The sequence below is a fragment of the Diadema setosum genome, chromosome 4 (assembly GCF_964275005.1).
Source record: "Diadema setosum chromosome 4, eeDiaSeto1, whole genome shotgun sequence".
Taxonomy (NCBI): domain Eukaryota; kingdom Metazoa; phylum Echinodermata; class Echinoidea; order Diadematoida; family Diadematidae; genus Diadema; species Diadema setosum.
In genome coordinates, this window is record NC_092688.1 from 48,300,319 (window position 1) to 48,322,923 (window position 22,605).

The following is a 22,605-nucleotide window of genomic DNA, read 5'->3' on the forward strand; positions in this document are numbered from 1 at the left end:
AATAGCTGAGAAGTTATAATAACATTCAGTGGGAAAAAGAAATATATATGGGTGATTCATTTAATGAGGGACTCAACATGTGACCTAGGAGTCAAAATTTAGAATTTGTTGTTAGTAGATCTCAATGAGTAATTCTGCTTTGCTAAACATGTATATAAAAGAGGTAGTCTTGTCTAAAGGATATATCCATACATTATTAGATTCATCTATAGCAATGATAAAAATGCCCCCCCCCAAAAGTGGAAATTTTCGTGAATTTCGCGCATCCCAAAACTAGCGGGAAAATAAAAGCACGCGAATATTTTTGCTTGCTGTATGTTCCTGTAGTTGATGTCTTGATTCTGTGGAATCAAAAACACACGAAACTCTTCTTACCCTGCCGAGCGCGAAAAATTAGTTGCAGGAAAATATCCACTTTTACAGTAAATTGAAGAAATTGAAAGACTGTAAAATTTATCACAATAAAAACTTTCTGTTGTAGAATCATTTGTTTCTGTCTTTTCTATACCGTGTGTTGGATAAAATATCACCGAGATGAGATCTTGTGCACTGGAACACCAATTCTTAGAGTGTAGCAGATTGTACACTTTATATCGTCCGTTCATCCCATCTGTGTCCCTCGGACTTTGTCTTTTCTCTTCAGAATCCTTGCAGGTCTTGGAATTACTGTCATCTTGGCAGCGTTCATCGGGGGAGGTATAGCAATTGGCATTATCTACAGCAGACCAAGCCAGAGTGAGCCCAGTCGAGATTTTGTCTACCAGAGGGCAGCTGTAGCCGCAGATGCGGCTGGCTGCTCTGAGATTGGAAGGTGACTAATTAATGAAGAGGCCTAAATGTTACAGTATAGTGGGTTAGAATGGTCATGTGATCAACAGCCAAACTTTCACAAGTGACTGTTTACATCGACGAGGAAAAAAGTGACAGCGAAAGACTGGCAGAATTCATTTGTTTGTTTTTTAAATACTTTTAATTTTTTTTTTTTTTTTTTTTTTTGGGGGGGGGGGGTCTTTTATAGTTGTCCACCAAGATTCAATATAAAGAGAGAGTAGGAGAAATGTCTTTTTTCTGTGACCATTAAATGCCTGATAACTCATCCCATCAGATGTCAGGGGTACACAACAGTGTTATATTCAATTATGCCATGTCCAAAGCATTGATAAGTCAAGGCTTTAGCAGGAAAGTTTTAAAACTAAAGCAAGATTGCTGTACTGTTGGCATTTCAGTGGGATGTTGTGATTCAGAATTGTGCAGCTCAGCCTGTCACCCAGCAACAAGACAGGGAAAAAAACACCAAGATCTGAGACTCATTCTATCACCTCATCCTCTTAGTAGTACATTGATGACTGAAAAATAGTTTCTCTTCTTGGGCCAGGCTTTAGCACAGTCAAGTCATCCAAGTCGGCATACTAATGAATTCCCCTTCAAACTTTGGTGAACCAGTTGATGAGTATATATTCAAAAACTTGCTGAAGATTTAAAAGAAACACAAACTGTCCATATACAATCTGTATTTTATTTAAGGGTTTTGTGGTCAGTGATGGGCATTGACAACAGTTGATACATTGTAGCTCTTTGACAAATTATGTGTTATCATCCCTGTCCAACAACTGTCCATATTTTCTCCTGTCTATCATTATAACAGAGATGTTCTTACTGATGGAGGTGGTGCAATAGATGCAGCCATCGCTGGTTTGCTATGTGTGGGACTGTACAATGCTCACAGTACTGGCATCGGTGGAGGAAGCTTCACTCTCTACTATGATAAGCAGGAGGGGACTGCACACTTTTGGGATTCCCGTGAGAAGGCGCCTCTTGCAGCTCACAAAGATATGTATGTCAACAAATCAGAAGACGCCTCAACAGTAGGTAGGGAGTTTGTTTGTTTGTTCGTTTTAATTCTACCTTAGACCGTTGAAAGGACCCTCTGTGATTTGAATCAGAACAGAAAACAATCTGTAATTTTTACAGGAGTCTAATTCTTGCTGTTTGAATCAAGAATTTTTACTTCATTTTTCCCCTTGAAACAGAATATTCCTCATATGCAATCTTATTTCAACTGAAAACTTTGATATTGCATTATCATTTCATCAAAATTAAACAGCCATATTGTATGACATATGAAAAAAAAAATAGAAAGGTAATGAGGAAGGGAAATTATACCTTGATAATTTGTTTGTTATCTGATTTTCTTTTCAAGCCTAAGGTCTGTTTCGAGTAAGAATGATATGTGAGCTTTGCCACAAAGTATGATGGCATGACAGGTCAATATGGACAACTATTTGTGAGAATAGTGTTACAAACATATTCAGAGATCATATTCACAGACTCTAATGTAAGGCCAATTGTAAATCATTTAGACATGTCATGAAAGAAAAGAAACACACGCAAACAAACATGCACACACACAAGAAAACCAAAAAGGAAATCATGCAAAGAGTGTCGAGATTATTTCCCACATCTCTACCACCATTATGTAGTGGTTCATCATTTTTCCTCACCCTGTTTCATGATATTTAGAAGGTCTAGCAGAAAACAAAGTCTGTCATATCTTGCTTACAATACAGAATGATATAACCTGTTTGTGGAGTCAATAAATTAGTAGTGATGAGAAAGCAATATTTCTTGATGGAGCAGAAGATTAAAGTGAGATTCAAAGGTTAGAGTACATCAAGCTTGCAGGTCGAATTTTCATAATGAATTACCAGGGGGTGTTTTATGAAGCTGTTAGTAAAGTTATGAACGACTTACGAGTGACTGGTGATCAGTTCTTGTGCTGAATTATGGAAATTCTGATAAGTATAGCACATCAGAACTGATCACCAGTTGCTCGTAAGTGGTTCGTAACTTTACGAACAGCTTTATGAAACACCCCCTGATAAGAAACAAATATTGCCACTAATATTCATAGTGATGAAATTTTAGCAAACATATTTTTATGAGATGTTTGATACCTTTGGACTTTTGGTCTCTAACATTTGTGGCACTATAGTTGGACTTCACATCATTACATTGCATTACCAATAACAACGCCAACAACATAAAAACAAAAACAGGGCTTCACACTACACTGGCAGTAGTAGTGTGATATTTTGTTGTTCAGGCTCTTCATGTAATAATTTTGATTGTCTGATAAATTAGATCTCTAAAGGATACTATGCGTATCAGATGACTCCCCCCCCCCCCCCCCCAATATCTTCTTCTGTTTTTCTTTTGAGGTATTTATTGTGGTGCTACTAACATTCTCACATACTATACCCACACTGTCCCACTCTTATAAATCATTTTTAGGTTGAACGGTTCCAAAGGGCAACGCATTCTCAATATTTGAGACCTCCTTCACCTTGGCTTCACTTCTAACCTTGAGGGAAGTCAACCTTTAGTATTTAGATTCTCTGTTCAGAGAAATCAAATTATTCACTGGATGCTTATCATTTGTGTGGTTTTTCAAAAATATGTTTTAAATTTCACAGAGATATACTAGTCAACTGATGAGACAAAATATGAGGATCTCACCCAGAATTCGTGTTGATCAGCTACACTGGCCCAATGTTGTTATCTTCAGCTATGAGATTCATTCCCTCAGCACACATCCCCTGACATTCTGCAGTTACTGTAAAACGAGAAATGTTCTCGTGCATTTTAATTTCACGAACTTTGCTAGAGCCAAGATTCATGAAATTAAAATGCACATGAAAATTCTTACCTACTCTATATGCATTGAATGCCAGTGACAATTCGCGAAAATTTCATACTGCCAAGAAGGCCGTCGGCTCCAATTGGCGAAAATTTCATGCTGCGAATATATTGTGATTTACAGTAAGGGTTATGATGTGTGCATCTTACCAGTTCCCTGCATCCCTGTAATGAAGTGCATTGTTGGAGTCAATTAATTTGGGTGTATATGACTTTGTTTGTGACACTATGTCCACCAGCTCAATATTGATGTGTTCTAACCATGAGCCCAGTCCCAGCCCAAGGGAGAAAAGTCTCTTCCTGTGTGAAACCTATTAGTATGTGTTGTATGTGTTTGTGAGTGCTTGTACTATTCCATTGATCCTATGAATGGAACTTCACCCACATCGGTATCTTTCTCATGTCCTATTCAGGTTTATTATTATTATTTTTTTTTTTGGGGGGGGGGTCTTTTTTTGTGCCCTGCCCAGGTGGCCTGGCTATTGGGGTGCCTGGAGAGATCAATGGCTACTGGGAAGCCCACCAAATGTTTGGCAGGTTGCCATGGAGACGGCTGTTTGAACCATCCATCCAGCTAGCAGAGAATGGTCTGATTATTAGCACTGCTCTTGGAAATGCCATCAACTCACAGTCAGAGAGAATACTGGCAGATGAGAGTCTCAGGTATTATATCTTAATATCATATTGTGAGTGTCTGGGAATAGAGTGTTGCTGACATAGGATTCATAATCATAATTGCTAAACATGACAAATAAAACAGTTCATATAAATGGTAAAATAAGACTCATCTAAACACCTTCTAAAGACAGCCATGATGACTGCTACTGGTGATGATTGATGTAATTTACATACCAGAAATAAATCTAAAAGCCAATTATCATATCATTGCAGTACGCAAATTTTTCTTCTCAAATAATTGTTAAATATATTGAACTAGACTGCTAGTATGTAAGGCCATGTTATCTGCTGAACACAGCATACTTTGATGATTAAGGTTAATAAAGAGAATCATCAGTTGCTGTGGTTTATTTCTTCTGCAAAGCTACCTTAATTATAATGGTAAAAATCTGTGATTTAACCCTAACTAGGCCGGGGGCCTAGTTAGGGTTCCGGGGGCCTAGTTCGACGTTCCACGCGATGTATCGCAATCGCAAAAAGCTATCGCGGCGATGTTTCATGACTTTTTTCTTTCGAGTCTCCCGCATCTTTTGACACCAAATTTGCGACGCCCGGGTGTGCGGTTCCGAAGTTACGCATAAATATGTACATGCATGTCAGACCAAAAATTGCTCAAAAACGTGAATTCGTGTACAATTTCAATGCAAACTGTGCTTACAGGCAAATTTCATAAAAGCATGATTATTTTGGTGTTTTATTGATTAAAATCAATAAATAACATATTTTCTTGTTCGGAGCGATGTCGCGGACAAATTTCATCGAAAAAATAATGAAAAACATAAAGTCGAAAAAACAGAGAAATACATAAGAAATTTAAAAAACAATAAAATACTTAAGAATTTTTTCTGATATCACAATTTTTTTATTACATTTGTGTGTGCCAATTTTCGTCGCGATCGCGCAATCGATGGCCGAGATCTGGAGGGGGGGCCTGGGAGGCCCCCACCCCCCCCCCCCCCACCCCCCGGCTCAACTACCTAAATAGCCCGGCCTAGTTAGGGTTAAAATCTGGTTGGCAGTAAGATTCACCACATGTGATGATGATGCATATCAATTCATTTTTATTCTAGAAGGCTCATTATGTTGAGGACGAGTACAGAGTATACTCGGGCAGGTGTCTATGAGAAATGCATGTTGTAGCAAAATCAGTCCGTCCTCAATGGGTTGAGTCAGTAAAGGGTTAGTAGATCTCAGTGCTGTGTCATGGTGCAGTCTCTCCATTTGGCATGCTTTGTTTATCTATGGCAGAGAGATCTTCACTGATAGCAATGGAAGACTTCTTACAGCAGGAGATACTATGTACCGAAGGAAGTTAGCCAACACACTTCGCCAGATTGCAGTTAACGGAGCGAGTGAATTCTACAATGGGTCGATAGCTGAAAGCATCGCAGCCGAGGTTCAGAATAGAGGTGAGTTACTGCGGTTGATGGGAACTCCCCTTGACTCTGATTGGGTAGCATTCTGTAGTCATAATCCAAACTGTTTTGTGGAAATATGCATCTTTAGGTGAAGTGGACATACTTCAAACAAACATGTTTCGTTTTTTCTGGTTCTGTCATGAAATGTGCTTGTTGATATCTCATTATCTTGCCACATCTTTCATCTTAAACCTAATAACAATTTCTGTAATGTGATTGTGTCACCAGAAATGGCCACTGAACTACAATGTATATAATCATTCAAATAGTAAGTAATAAAAGTTTTAATGTACAATAACTCACATACAGTGCACTCCCGTTGTAACAAACATATGACAAAATTCCGGTTACAATGAAGTAAAAATTCTGACCCAAGCGTTACCTGCTCTATGTTTTTTTATTGTTTGTAATGAAATTTCTTTATTAGTGGAAAAATGAGCAAAGAAAATGGGATTCCACGAAAGAAAAGTACCAGTCCCAAGGACTTTGTTATAATGGAAATCCTATGTTTTCTTCATTGTATGAGAAATTGAACAGTTCATATAATAATTGGAACTTGGAAAATTTATTTTTAGTACAATTATTTTATTGAAAAATGACGCGACAGTGATGGGATTGGAAAAAGAAATGTACTCAATTCCGGATGATGTATGTCTTGCCTTTTGTGTGTACTTTTACCTGTCTTGTGATTTGAGTCTCATATAAAGCAAATAATAAAGTTTTACATAATATTCTCGTTGGTGTTTCCAAAAATTAGTCTGATGCTTCAAATATCAACATATTGTATATTTGTACAGTATTATTAGTTTTGGTTAATAAAAGAATAATCCAAAATGTATTTGTGCGTGATGAATTTCTGAAACAAACAAACTGTAGATATAAGGCACAGAAAAATAAGATGTTACTGCAAAGAGTATGTTTGTTGTTTCTGGTCAGATGGTATAATCACAGTTGAAGATCTGGTGGCTTACAGTGTAGAAAAGAGAACACCACTGAGCTTCCGAATCAATGATATGACTGTGTACTCTGGCAGGCCACCATGCAGTGGAGCTGTCTATGCCTTAATACTCAACATCCTTGAAGGTAAGAGAAGTGTGCCTGAGAAGAAACAGAAAGAAATAGATTGCTTCATAGCTATTTAAATGGTTGTGTCCATCTTTATCTTTAAATGGCTGTTTCCACTATTAATATCTTGATTTCTTTGTTGAACAATATAGCCGATGTCATATGCTATTATCTTGTTTTAAATGTCCATCTTTCATTGGTGAGTCTCTATTTATTTTTCTGCTTTCATTTAAAACATCTTAATAATCCATAGCAGGGCACTTATTGTCAGGCCCGATATTTAGTACTAGCAGAGCTGCCAAGTCTCCCTGATTCTGCAGGAGTCTCCATGTAAATGTCAAAATCTGTTCATGTCTGAATAAGAGAATATTAAAATCTCCCTGATTTGGGGATTATTTTTGCCCATTTAAATGCATGTAACACACAGATATATCCCTCATTGCTGTGTGGAATCTCCCTGATTTGGATGTGGGAATGTTGGCAGACCTGTGCTAGTAGTCCAAATGTTAGTATTAAATTCAGAACAAGTGTAGGCGGAGTAATGGCAATCCACTCAATCTATACTTAAAGTTTATTCTGGCCATATGATTCCAGTCAGTATTATTTGCTATCATTCTCACTGTGTTATCCCTTTGTAATATATTTCCAATTGATTGCGACTTCTGTGTCCGTTTTACAGGGTATGATTTTACTGCTGCCAGTATTAGATCCGACAGTGACAAAGTTCTCACGTACCACCGCATAATCGAGGCCTTTAAGTTTGCCTATGCCAAGAGAAGCGCCCTTGGAGACGAAAGTTTTGTCGATGTCACAGAGGTAATGTACTCTTGACACAATTGAATGAAGTACTAACTGGTAGAGGAATTAGGTGTAGCTGAGTGTGGTAAGATCACAAACTCAAGTTATACTGACTCCTAGATGTCAGAGCTAAAAGCTGCTTGTAGTGTTTGTAGTTAGCAATTCATCTTTTGAATATCAACCATATGGTTGTAGAGAGGTGATTAATCAGGCTCAGGTTGTGTGTTAAGTAGTGAGAACAGATGTATGCTTGATCAGTGCTTGATGATCATCCGTCTGTGTGACTGTAGAAAGAGAGGTGAACTTAAGGACCAGACTGCTGTTTGTTTATCACTCATGTGTGAGGAGACATAATGATAGGAATCTTGAGGTCTTTGAATGATAATGATAATGAATAACACTTATATAACACTTAATACTGATGTTTCTAAGCGTGAAATGTTATACTGGGAGGTTTAAGGCATTTTCATTTAGAAATTCCTTGACAGATAATGAATATCACTTTTGTAGTCAAATAGAAATTTGCTGTGAAATGTTTGTAAATAAGCACCAACATCACTTTTCCCTATTAAAGAAAACAAAATAGATGTCAATATATGTATCATACCAAGTCAAATTAATTGGTTCCCTTTTGGCCTCCAAACACTGGTGTATTGACCCTTATAGTCCATGGGCCAGGTCAGATATTGCTACCACCAAAAGGGACAAAACTTTTGTGGTGCCATTTTGTTTCTTAGACATATATAAGTGTATCAAACTATGATAGCAATTCCAAATGAGTAGCTTAGTCATGAAACATGTAGTCTTTAATCAATGCATTCTGGGCTTTAATAATCAGCCTGTGCGTCTGAATCGAGACTATACGCAAACCAATAAAGCATGGTCTCTACGGCTCTCACTGTTTTGAACGCGGTGTATCTCTGTGGAGTGATAGTCTACGTTCAAGGCAGTCGAGGCTCTATCCCTCTATGTACCTCTCTTTATGTAGGAAAAAGTGTATGGAATGGGAGACGTTACTGCACAACGATATTTTCTTACTATTTATTGCTATTCATGTTCTCTGTAAAACACCCATGGAAATTGATTTTTACAATAAATTGCTACATTCCACTGTGCATCTTTTCATATCTTATGCCGAACAAAAAATAACAATTGTTTTCATACAGTTTTACAGCCAATTCAAGGGTTACATTTGGCTAAGTGACTATCAATATAGCCTAATAAAGGCTTACATATGATTATGATAAGATAAGTGATGATGAGTTTTCCTGTTTGTAAGAACAGTGAAAGTTGGAATTCTGGAGTAATCACAACAAAGATGGCAGTTCAAAATGACAAGATTATACAGAGCGGAAGATAGTACTGATGTACATTCCATTACATATAGATTACAGCATCAAACATACATTAAAATAAGGTCTTTGCAGATCTTGATGCTAGCACATAACCGCAGTCGTACCCCAAGGGTTGTATGCAGATAGGGAATTGGAGGGTTTTACCCATTCACATTCCAAAACTTTTACCCCAAACCCAGACTTTGGTTTTTGTACTTGGACATCACATTTTCAAATGATTTATCAGATATTGAAAAAGTCATTCAACAATGAAAGAAATTCTTCTTCTTCTTCTTCTTCTTTTCTTTTCTTTTTTTTTTTTTTGGGGGGGGGGTGTTAATTGTGCTTCTCGCAAATTGGTTATCCTAGCATGACGCATGGCTATAGGAGAAAAGTAATGTCAATTTAGCAATTCTAATTTTGTTCCTCAGTATCTAGGGCCTACTTGGATTTTATTCTTTATACCTTGTGTCAGAGGGGATCGTTATAATAACTTCCTTGTTCGAGACTTATGAAACTCCACCAAAATGCAACTGCTCTGAAAATTCTGACAAATACTCTGCAACAAACACTAATTTGCTCCGTCGACATAGCTCTATCTGCATTTGCAGACATTTGCTACTCCCCAGCTAGACCGAGGCTTAGTGACTTTCTAAAGTTACATGGCGGTGACCAACAAAAACAAAACAGAAGAATAAAGCCACCCCAAAACTCTCTGGTTTGGATTAATGCCCATGATATACATCTGCGTGCCTATTCAGTGTCTGCTCATTATTTTTTTTAAATTAATATTAATGTTCGTTTTTCGTATATCTTTTGGTATGATTATCATGGCACTATCTATCCTATTTCATGTCACTTCATCCTTTTCCATTATGTGTCGAAGTAAATTTGCTCTATAAAGTGTTTCGTATATTTTAGTAACATTAACTCACCCGTTTTACAGAATTATTAGCATTAAGAAGGATGTCTTGCTATCTCTCGTTGCGCTCTTTGCTGAATATGTAGATATCTCGCTATTGGCGAGTTGGTACTTGGGGTTGTTTGTTGAGGTGCCTTATATAGGTCACTGATATCGAAATGTTGGTGATGATAGTGGCTCTGCTTAGTTGGAGAAGTACAGAGTTATTTGATTACGAATATTATAGTAATCATGATTTTTTTTTTTTAAAGGTGACAGATACAGTTTTGCCTTTGATATTGTCCTTGAATGCCGTTTTTTAACTCCCCTAAATATTTCACAAAATGTTGATCGCATCGTTGAATAACAACTCTAAGAATACAATCGCTCTCATGTGTGAATGGGGATGCCCTCGCATTTGATTATATGACAGTGGATGAATTGTTATCATCCCCAAAATAACAAATATTTGGAGAGGGAGGTACTCTGCTGATAATGAAAATTAAATTTTCTTCACCATAAGTTTCTTGATATCTTGTCTGATCACCTTCAAATTTGATGTCGTTTCCTAAAACTTATTACGCATAAATTATATGTTGTAAAGATGATATGTTTAATTTGTGTTAAAGTATTTTGGTTACCATGACAACAGCCTAAACATAAGCAAGTTCGGTTTCAAATTTTAACCCAGTTTTAGTTTCTTGTTATCTATTATCTTATGTGTGACTGAAGAAATCTGCAGACTTTGTTTGAGTGTTCTTTACATGACATCTGCAATTGTTTGTGTTTTCAAGTTGATATACTATTGGAGTAAACAAAAAAAAGGAAAAAAATCATTTCGAACTAAAGATGCGCTTACAGAGTTGAAACTTCCTCATTATGATGTATTCAGATTATTCATTCTTTAAAATATATATTTTTAAAGGAAGTATTCAATTATTTTTGAAATAGCTACAGCGCCCGCTTATGTTTTGTCTTGATTTTTTTTTTTTCTGTGGTAAACACCATTTTCCTAAGATTTGGACCTGTAAATTAATGCTCTGAAAAGGTCAAAATAAAGTTCAAATGTGTCTTGATATGTCTGCATAGAAATCAACATCAAAAACTAGTTGCATTTTTGCCTTAATTGCCCGACTTATGTCTTGAAATTTGTTAATAATTGAATATTATTTCATGGGATTCTCTTTATTTTCTTTGTATTTTGACGTGTTGCTCCCTCTTTGTGGTTTCCAAGAAAAGTTTTGATGGTGCCATTTTGTAAGGTATGTCTTGTTTTACATTTGTGCCACATTTCAGAGCAATCGATAAAAAAAAAAATTGAAATTATAGAGGGAGCGGATTGTGCCCTCAATGGTTTACGGAGCTTAAAACAGGTATTTGGGGTTATGAGGGTTAACGACTGATACTGAGACTAAGCTACTTCTCTGGAATTGCTATCATAGCAAAATATCATCTACAGATACATACCATTTCAAAATGCATAAGCAGAATTTGTCCCTTTAAGTGGTACCAATATCGTAAAAATCTGGTCTTGGCCCATGGACTATTATCAAGTACTAGTACTTTTTTATGTCAATGATCATGTTACCTTTTTTGCACATTCCAATGAGATGATATTTCTGTTTCTTGTTCACCAAATTGCTTGCTGGTAATGGAGTACCGTGTATGTGAATTTTTTCTCAGTATCAAGCAGTCTTCATTTCGTAATCTTTCAGATTATGTCTGAAAGCCGACTACTGTGTGCAAAATGTATGTGGACCTTTGAAAAGAGGAATACTAATAATTGACATAATTATTGACGAAGAAGGTGAACATAGGCTTTCCAAAACTTATGCTAGAAAGGAAAAATGTTTGAGTGTGGGGTATAGCACAGAAACATTTGTATAGACGGGAGAAATGTCAATTTTGTTTGGCAAAGGTAAGCCTATCATATTCAATGTTTTATAGTGATAACATTTTGAGAATGTAATCTCAACAAGGAAAGCTGATTACTTGAAATATGTCTTGAGTAAATAAATCTACTCCTCTTCATTGAAGTGTGGTGTATGAGTAGAATAAGTCAGTTATAACTTTGTAACTAAGGTATCTAACTTTACCATCACACAAGTTTTCACTCTCTGGAACCATAATCTATGTCAACACACTTCAAATTGAACAACACTCTTAAAGGCATAATTTACCATTTGCAGATGAAACAAAAACCCAGCATTAGTGCTTTAAAATAGTTGTAAAATGTGAGTTACGGATAGAAACAACCTCTGTCAAAATTTGAATCCATATAATTGATGTTAAGTGTTGTTAAATACACAAAATGTGAACAATAGTTATAATAAAAATGTTTCCAGACTAAACCGTATACAGTTACGGTTTATTGAGAAAAACCCTGATATCTCCTTATATTTTAGGTTTTATTGCAAATATTTCATATGGTAGGATGTTTTATGATACAACAGACCTACACATATGCATCAAATGTGATATCTTGAACATTTTTGAAATCACTGCTCCCAAAGGTAAACTGGACCTTTAAAGGGAACAGAGATAACGGTAGTTTTATACTGTTTGAATTCATACCAAGGTTATTGGCAGGGAATAGATATCTCCACTTGATCTTTGCACTGTGCTAACAATTGTGCGTTTGGATTTTTTGTTTACTTAGAGACATCAGGTTTTGATCATCAAATCCAAACATGCTACTATACTAGTACAGAAGATGTTCATCATCATGGTAGTTGGTGAAGGAATAAGGTTAATCGCTTCTCACACAAAGCGAAGTAAAACAGAACGCTTCCTCTGGCAAAGTAGATTTAGTGCTGCAGTGAACGTGTATTTGTAAGTGCTAGAGAAAAAAACATCGTACTCAGAGGTACGCCATTGTTCTGCTTTGCTGGAACAAAGACTGTGCTATCATTGGTTGATGTAGTAGAATTTAGCCAATCATTGACGTTCCTGCCAGAAATTCCCTATCTGTCATCTGCGGCCATACGGAAAGGCAGCCCTCTCAGCCTGAATACAGTGGCTGTCACCATGCCGTATCGATTGTCGACTCCGTTTTGTTCACGTGCTGTTTCCTTCTGTGTCAGCATCACCCTCTACCTCATTACTGCCATGGCCTCAAACATGTGATCTAGAACAGTATCTGGCCATGGGTGGGAAAGTCTATGACTGACTGAATACTAGCTTCCGCATTGGCCAATCATAGCGCAGTCTCCGCTCCAGCGAAGCGGAACAATGGCGAACCTTCAAGTAAAATGTTTTCTTCGCTAGCGCTATAGATACACGTTCACTGCAGTGCTCAGTCTACTTTGCCAGACGAGGGCCAGCAGATCTTGCGGCCCTAGCTTGGTAAATCCTTTCCATTTTATTTCACTTCGTGTGATGACTGATAAATCGTATTCCTTAATGCTTCTCTACTAATATGCCAATATTGTTCTTACATCTGTACCAAGATAAACCTCATTGTAACTGACTTCTAGAGCTGTGCTAATGTGGAAACATCCCATGTGCCAAATATTGTGTTGGATGGGAGTGATAGTGAATCATTCTTGTGTGTTCTATGCCGATAGAAGCACCTCTTTCACAAACTTCCTGTATCTCTGTATTTTGATCTGTAAATCCAAAGTAGCAACAGATTAGCATGCATCGAATAGAGATAACCATTTCCAGATGTACAATTATGTACTTTCTATTTCATTCTCAACAAATCATGCAACTTATTTGATTTTATTTTCTGTGCTATTGAATCTGTAGTTGGTGGCAAATATGACATCTCAAACATATGCAGATGGTCTGAGAGCTAGAATCAACGATGACAGGACATACAACTACACATACTATGACCCTGAGTTCGAGATTGTCAACGATGGGGGAACAGCGCACATTTCCATTGTAGACCAGGAAGGCAATGCCGCCTCAGTCACAAGTACCATAAACACATAGTGAGTTTACCTCTCCTGACTTTTAACACCTAGTGAGTGTACCTCTCCTACCTTTTAACACCTAGTGAGTTTACACTCCTTCCTTTTAACACCTAGTGAGTTTACCTCTCCTACCTTTTTAATACCTAGTGAGTTTACCTCTCACCTTTAAAACGTAGTGAGTTTAGCTCTCCCATCTTTTAACACTTAGTGAGTATACTTCTCCTACCTTTTCACACATAGTCAGTTAACTCTCCCATCTTTTAACACCAAGTGGGTTTACTTCTCCTACCTTTTAAACACGTAAGTTTACCTCTCCCTCCCTTTTAACACCTAGTGAGTTTACCTCTCCTACCCTTTAACACCTAGTGAGTTTACCTCTCCTATTCCTTTTAGAACCTAGTGAGTTTACTTCTCCTACCTTTTAACACCTAGTGAGTTTACCTCTCCTGACTTCTAACACCTAGTGAGTGTACATCTCCTACCTTTTAACACCTAGTAAGTTTACCTCTCCTGCCTTTTAACACCTAGTGAGTTTACCTCTCCCACCTTTTAACACTTTTGTAGTGAGTTTACTTCTCCCACCTTTCAGCACCTAGTGAGTTTACTTCTCCTAACTTTTAACACCTAGTGAGTTTACCACTCCTGTCTTTTCACACCTAGTGAGTTTACCTCTCCCACCTTTTTAACACTTTAGTAGTGAGTTTACTTCCCCCACCTTTCAGCACCTAGTGAGTTTACCACTCCTGTCTTTTCACACCTAGTGAGTTTACCTCTCCCACCTTTTTAACACATAGTGAGTTTACCTCTCTCACCTTTCAACACCTAGTGAGTTTACTTCTCCTACCTTTTAACACATAGTAGGTTTATCTCTCCCTCCTTTTAACACCTAGTGAGTTTACCTCTCCTACCTTTTTAATACCTAATGAGTTTACCTCTCTCACCTTTAACACTTAGTGAGTTTACTTCTCCAAACTTTTCATACATAGTGAGTTTACCTCTCCCACCTTTTAACACCAAGTGAGTTTACTTCTCCTAACACCTAGTGAGTTTACTTCTCGTACCTTTTAACACCTAGTGAGTTTACATCTCCCACCTTTTTAACACTTAGTGAGTTTACCTCTCTCACCATTTAACACCAAGTAAGTTTACTTCTCCTACCTTTTAACACCTAGTGAGTTTACCTCTTCTTCCTTTTAACACCTAGTGAGTTTACCTCTCCTACCCTTGTAATACCTAGTGAGTTTACCTCTCTCACCTTCGGCACCTAGTGAGTTTAGTTCTCCCACCTTTTAACACTTAGTGAGTTTACTTCTCCTACCTTTTCACACATAGTCAGTTTGCCTCTCCCATCTTTTAACACCAAGTGGGTTTACTTCTCCTACCTTTTAAACACGTTGTGAGTTTACCTCTCCTGACTTTTAACACTTAGTGAGTGTACCTCTCCTACCTTTTAACACCTATTAAGTTTGCCTCGCTCTCCTTTCAACACCTAGTGCGTTTACCTCTCCTACCTTTTTGATACTTGGTGAGTTTACCTCTCTCACATTTAACACCCAGTGAGTTTACCTCTCCCACCTTTAAACACCTAGTGAGTTTACCTCTTCTACCTTTTAACACCCAGTGAGTTTACCTCTCTCCTTTAAACACCTAGTGAGTTTACCTTTCTCCTTTTAACACCTAGTGAGTTTACCTCTCCAACCTTTTTAATACGTAGTGAGTTTGCCTCTCTCACCTTTAACACCTAGTGAGTTTACCTCTCCCACCTTTAAACACCTAGTGAGTTTACCTCTCCCACCTTTAAACACCTAGTGAGTTTACCTCTTCTACCTTTTAACACCCAGTGAGTTTACCTCTCTCCTTTAAACACCTAGTGAGTTTACCTCTCTCCTTTTAACACCTAGTGAGTTTACCTCTCCAATCTTTTTAATACCTAGTGAGTTTACCTCTCTCCTTTTAACCCTAACTAGGCCGGGCTATTTAGGTAGATCATAGAGCCGGGGGGGGGGGGGGGGGGGGGGGGGCCTCCCAGGCCCCCCCTCCAGATCTCGGCCGTCGACCGCGCGATCGCGACGAAAATTGGCACACACATTGCCTATGATGTAATCTAAAGTATCACAAAGTTAAATTTAAAAAAAATTATCATTTATGCTAAATTATGCTAATTAATGCGTAATGATGCATGAAATCAGACAATTTGGTATAAATCACTAAATAGAGCTCAAAATGGGCACATTTTTTGTGTAAATGTTCTTTTTAGTGTCCTGAGCAAATATAAGAGAAAAAAATTGTGCCATCAGAAAAAATTTCTTAAGTATTTTATTGTTTTTTGAATTTCTTATGTATTTCTTTGTTTTTTCGACTTTATGTTTTTCATTGTTTTTTCGATGAAACTTGTCCGCGACATTGTTCCGATCAAGAAAATATGTTATTAATTGATTTAAATCAATAAAACCCCAAAATAATCATACTTTTATGAAATTTGCCTGTAAGCACAGTTTGCATTGAAATTGTACACGAATTCACGTTTTTGAGCACTTTCTGGTCTGACATGCACATATATATTTATGCGCAACTTCGGAACCGCGCGCCCGGGCATCACAAATTTGGTGTCAAAAGATGCGGGAGACTCAAAGGAAAAAAGTCACGAAACGTCGCGGTGATAGCTTTTCGCGTTAGCGATACATCGCGCGGAACGTCGAAGGGGGGGCCTCGGAGGCCCCCCCCCCCCCCCCCCCCCGGCCTAGTTAGGGTTAACACCCAGTGAGTTTACCTCTCCAACCTTTCTAACACATAGTGAGTTTGCCTCTCTACCTTTCTAACACGTAGTGAGTTTGCCTCTCTCACCTTTAACACCTAGTGAGTTTACCTCTCTCACCTTTAAACACCTCTAGAGTGAGTTTTTCATTCCCACATTTTAACACCCGGAAGTCTTGGTGCTGGGGGCTGAACCTTGTCTTGCATCCCAGAGAATTTTGAGATATCCAAAATGGTCACTGAAAATGGAAATTCCACTTCAAATATTTATGTGTGAATGGTGAAGAAATTAAAAATAAATTGATGGTTTTACCCTATTTCGAAGGGACTAAATCAAAATCTGGGTGAGTCTACTCTTGCATCCCAGAGAGTTTTGAGATATCCAAAATGGCCACCAAAAATAGAAATTCCACGATTAATATTTCTGTGTGAATGGTGAAGAAATTGAAAATACATTGATGGTTTTACCATATATTTCTAGGGTGCTGAATCCAAATCTGGATGATTCAGCTCAAGTACATTAGTGTATGCATCCTAATAGCTTTTGACAACCTGAGGAATACACTTCCATTGCGTGGTAACAGATAACCTTTAAGCATCTGTATATGTATTACATCAAATTACCTAAAAAAGATATGTTCATATTTCTCTGCACCTTTCGTTTCTAGTTTTGGATCAAAAGTCCGAGGGAATGTAACGGGTATTATCTTCAACAATGAAATGGATGACTTCTCGAAGCCAGGAGAACCCAATAACTATGGTGTACCACCTTCCGAGACAAATTTCATAGTGCCTGGAAAGCGCCCTATGTCTTCCATGACTCCAGTAATCATGGTTGATGATAATGGTGATGTGCGCTTTGTCGCTGGGGCGTCGGGAGGTACAAGAATCACCACAGCAACAAGTTTGGTAGGTGACAAACAAAATAATGTAAACCGTGCCGCAGTGTATGACAATTGTATTGATCAAACTGTTTGAAGAAAATAATCTATAGCAAATGACGCGCCTTATATTCTGGGGGTGTATAGGGCATCCCTCATGTCTTAAATAAGCTTACTTTTGTGGGAAATATCGCTAATGTGCAAAATGGTAAACTTTGATAATTGCTGTAATTTTTTTCTCAATATTGACTGAAATTGTGGAATAGTGATACATTGACAGTATGTTTGTGCAGTGGTAAAAGCGGCCATCTTTAGATGGCTAAACAAGTCAAGTTTAATAATGCTTAGAGGTGTTTAATTCAGTGTGGAAGTATTGATCTCTAAATCTAATGCCATTCACTAATTGCACTGAAAATGCATGAAACACTCAATTCAAAACATTACTGTACATTCTAAACATGTCATTGCTTGATAACAGCATATTAGATTTTTTCTTTCACTGTTTACAATATGGATGTAATACAGACAGTTGCATGAAATATCCTTCATGGGTTACATTTTTATGAATTAAATCTTAAATAGGCATGTACAGACGAAATTGGATTCAAGCATTTGGTTCATTTGTATGTGACCTCACATATCATATAACCTCATTATGACCTCACCGGTCTATTATCATAGGTATCCGTGGAGACGCTTTGGTTTGAGTCTTCTCTGGTTGATGCTGTAGAAAGAAAAAGGGTCCACCACCAACTCGTGCCACAGTACTTTAATTATGAGCCCGCATTTCCTAGTGTGAGTATGCATTGTAAGCGTGAATCAACCATTTATGTTTTGGTGTGTGTAAGGAACGTGTTGTAGGATGATTGATTAAAGGGAGAGTATATGCTGTGTAGAGGGAAGGCTAATGGCAAAAGTGACATTGAGGTAATAATTATGTGAATTTACTTGCTTTACTGACAGAATACAGTTTTGGGCAAGATGGGAGAGAGAGAATGATTATATGGAGTAAAAATGAATCATAGGGAGACAGGGTAGATTAAGCTCACTTGGGGATTTAGCTTCACTTGGTTTGATATGGAGGAAGAGAAGGGTAATCAATGTTAGAGGTGAGTAGAGAATGTGTAGAGCAGGGCAAACTCACTCAGCAATGTATTTGCTATATTAAGAACTTACAGCCCAAATTTTCTTCCACAGGATTCCACTTAATATACCACTTAAAAAACTGGAATAGGTATAATGAGATATGAGCTGTAATGATTATAAGTCATGTATGAAATGTGAAAAAAAAATTCATGATCTTTACACAAACCAGAAATTTATCAGTTCTTATCGTACATATAGACTCTCTTGCATACATCTATGTATTAAGTTTAAATTGTTTATATCGATTTTGCAAAGTTGTTTGGTATAACGAGGTTAATATTTGGTCCCAACTTGCTTGTTGTAAAGAGACTTTATTATCCTGGTCTTACATCCCACTGATTGAGAGCATGTCATGTTGGTCTTGTCACTTGTAGGATGTAGTGGAAGGTTTGGAGGAGAAACGTCACGTGGCCCGGGAGTCATCTAGCTTTGCTGTCGTCCAAGCTATCAAACGACTGGAAGATGATTGGCTGGAGGCTCACTGTGACAGCCGTAAGGGAGGAAGACCTGCTGGATTCTGAGACCTGAGGATTGCTCTTTGAAACATTAGGTGTGGTCAGACTGGCAAAAGATCGAGAAGATTAAGTTCGCGATCTTTAAGATCTTGAAGTTTTACCAGTGTGACTGTTAACTTTCTGCAAAACTTCTCGCAAAACTTCTCGCGAAACTTCTCACCCCAACTAGGGATATTTCCCTCACCTCCTACAAACTTCTCGATCTGTTTGCAGGCGGTGTCTCCAAAGCGCGACGCCGTTGTCATGTACAGATGTGCATTGTTACGTCACAATCACTAGCCATCGGACGGTGCGCTCTTTCTTCTTTCTTGCGCACACGTACCAATGACCCAAACTTCTTGATCCAAGTTTGGCTGCCAGTGTGACCGCATGACAAAAGATCGCGAAGACTTCGCGATCTTGTACTTCTCGATCTTTTGTCAGTCTGACCGCGCCTACTGTCTGCTGCTCATTGCTCATCGATTCTTTCTATTGCTGAAGGAGATGATGAGGAAATCATCATAATGAATATTTCAGTAGCAAAATGCTCACAAAGCAGTGAATATTTTATTATGTAATGCTCAGACAAAGCATTTCTATCAAAACTAATAATGTATGACATTAAAAAGGTCATATTTAGAAATCTCTATACATGAATCCCCTCTGGTACTGCGAGAGAGTTTGCTGTGAAGAATCTAGAATGTTTCCTCTTTTCTCTGCCTTTTGGCTGAGATCATCATCATCATGTTTGAATGCACAAATAATGTTTGTGTGAGCTTTCTATATAGTGCAATGTACTAATCACTCTCTTTCATTCCATAATGTACATCTCCATTGATGGAATGCTGAAATTATGTATACAACTCACTCCATTCTTTCTTGTCGTGTGTATGTATATATTGTTGGTTGAATGGAAATAATAAAAAACGAAATTTATGGATACTTTGCAAAAGTGATCTCTCTTTTGAGAACTTGTGACTTACATCTTCATCTCCTGGAAGAAGACATGAAGTGCAAATTGCTAACAGACAGCAAATAATGCCCACCATGTTAAACTCATGTACCTTCATATGCATACTTAAGTGGAATATTGTACTTCACATAATGTACCTAACCTTCTTATGAGCTATCCACAAAATATATGTAACAAATCAAGAAATCAATTGTATAAGTGCAAATTGTTTTACTCGATTAATTGGAGATTTTTAAAAATATGTAACTCATCTTTCACTGTCTTGTTGTTTACCTGTAAAAGGAAATGATCATGTTCTGAAAATGTGAAATCATGAGAATGTGATGTTTGATAGTAAAGGGAGTATATACAACAATCATTGTACAGTGTAAGGCACTGTGTCTAAATATACTGTATCATACTCGATAACAAAAGTTTTATACTCTCATGCAAAAGGTATTCAGGAAATATTTATCTATTACTGTTGCAAGAATGTGTGCTTGTATTTACTGCAGAGCTTTATATAATTTATGCAAGAAGAGAAATATGAAATTGGTCACAAGTAATCACAAATATAGTTGAGTCCATTCATCACTCTTTGGATCTTTTAATGCTGCTGTAAGAAGGCAAGAGTGAAGGAGTAGGCTGTTTTTTAATCTGGGCATTTACCATCCCAAGACATAATGTTTCTATACTGATTTGGGATTCTCTTTTTTTGTGTGGTAGTATTTAGGGAGTGCTTTTTAATGTGTTTAAATCTTGTCATTTTAAAGTGTGTATTTGGTTATAAAATGTATGCAGCTCATCATAGTATCTGCTGATAAGAATAGAGCATGAAATCTTTGGCACAAAAAATAGCCAAACTTCCTGCTCTTACCTAAAAACCTGGTTTTGACACAAGAGATGTGATTTCTTGTGCACAACTTTCTCACAGGGGAAACATGGAAGTCATTTTAGCAACCACAAAAATTTAGCCATTGTGCAGCCATAGTTGATTCATGTAAAGCAGAAAATTACAGCAGTGCTTGAGAAATTTAGGCAGTTGCTGTCTTTTACTCGTTTTTGATGAATAATGAATAACTTCTAAATCTATTGCTATTCATTATTGTGCAATCAACAGTTTTTAACAAAAAACCTTTATGCTAATTTTTAATGATATGATAGACAATAAATTTCCTGTTTATTTTTCATATCTAATGGCTCTTGTTCTGCTTAGCTTATATTAATTTGTAGGAAAAAAAAAATCACTCGTATGTCATGTTATGCAATGTATGTGTATTTGATCATGTAGGCAGAATGGATGTTGTTCAAATTGTGCGTGTATTTGTGGTTGGTAACTTACATTATGCAATTGCGCCCTCCTGAAGTTTTCCTATCATTGTTCGGAGAGGTCCTTACCTCAGCAAATTTCAACCAATGTAGATATATAAAACAACTAAAGTCCAGTGCAAATGCAATTGCATACTGTTCTATAGTTCATTTAAAGAAAAAAAAAATAACAATTTTTAATCTGATAATGTGAATGAAAAAATGTGATATTTACATTGCTATACTGGTGTTATAAAAGAAGCCAAATTTGATATGCAGAAGTGATCCATCATGAAATCTGGCACCAGATGAGTACAGAACACATTTTCAAACACATGTCTACAGTCTGTATGGCTGAGCAATTTATTTCAGACTATATAGAGGAAGGGACCAGTGAAGCCAAGATATATGTGTAATGCATTTTGATATGTTTTTACTTCCCAATTCACTAAGCATGAAATATGGGAATGTAATTCTACATTGCAGATTTATGTAATTTCATGTTTGCTCAGGATGAATTCATTATTACTAATCTCAGTGAGATAATATCCCAAACAGGACTGAAGAGTAATCTTTGTTATACTTTTATTGATCGGTCTATGAATTCTTCTCAGAAAATGAGATTACAGGCTAAAGTGGGATTCGTTTGTCTATTGTAAGATACCATAGAAATCCTTGTCCTATCTCATTGTGATGTTAGCAGACGATTGTTATACTCTAATCTCATACTGTCACACTCAAGAGAGCAGCTTCAGACATGGTAGTTTTTGTCCCTCGTATGCAGGTAGTCTGAAGTGAGATAAGAATGTAGCTTAGGCAGCATTCTTGGTCAAGCAAAATAATACAAACAGAAATGTACCATGGCTTGTCACTCCTGTATCAAAATACATAATGACCTGAATAAGATTTTTATTTTCATCTGAATCTGGTGAAAGTTCAGGAATGATCATCCAAACATGTTAGAATGTGTCAATCAGGTTTTTAGAGGCAAGGTGTAGATCTATATTGTGAAAAGTTTGGTGTTTTTTTAATGTCATTCTGTAAAAAGTATGTGTACTCTACAAAGTATGGATGTCACGAAGTGTGAATTTTAGGTAATAGCTCTCACATGCTAGTCTTCTTTCAACTCCATTCAACTGCATTTTTATCAATGAACGCTTGTGTCATGTAGCTAGACATTCCATCTAGAGTTTTTACCATTGATATGAGTAACTCGTGTTTTCAATACATTCTGTTACATGTTTTTAATTCTGTAATATT

At 37.1% G+C, this 22,605-nt stretch overlaps 1 protein-coding gene across 1 annotated transcript; it reads left to right on the top strand.

Moving 5' to 3' along the window:
- Positions 1-1,652: 1,652 nt before the first annotated feature.
- Positions 1,653-19,148, top strand: LOC140227393 (glutathione hydrolase 1 proenzyme-like). The gene is made up of 9 exons (XM_072307801.1): positions 1,653-1,869; positions 4,167-4,359; positions 5,623-5,783; positions 6,729-6,875; positions 7,537-7,673; positions 13,641-13,828; positions 17,233-17,473; positions 18,127-18,240; positions 18,966-19,148. Exons 1-9 carry the CDS (start codon positions 1,833-1,835, stop codon positions 19,110-19,112), a joined length of 1,365 nt encoding a protein of 454 aa, XP_072163902.1. The 5' UTR covers positions 1,653-1,832; the 3' UTR covers positions 19,113-19,148.
- The last annotated feature ends 3,457 nt before the right edge of the window (positions 19,149-22,605 follow it).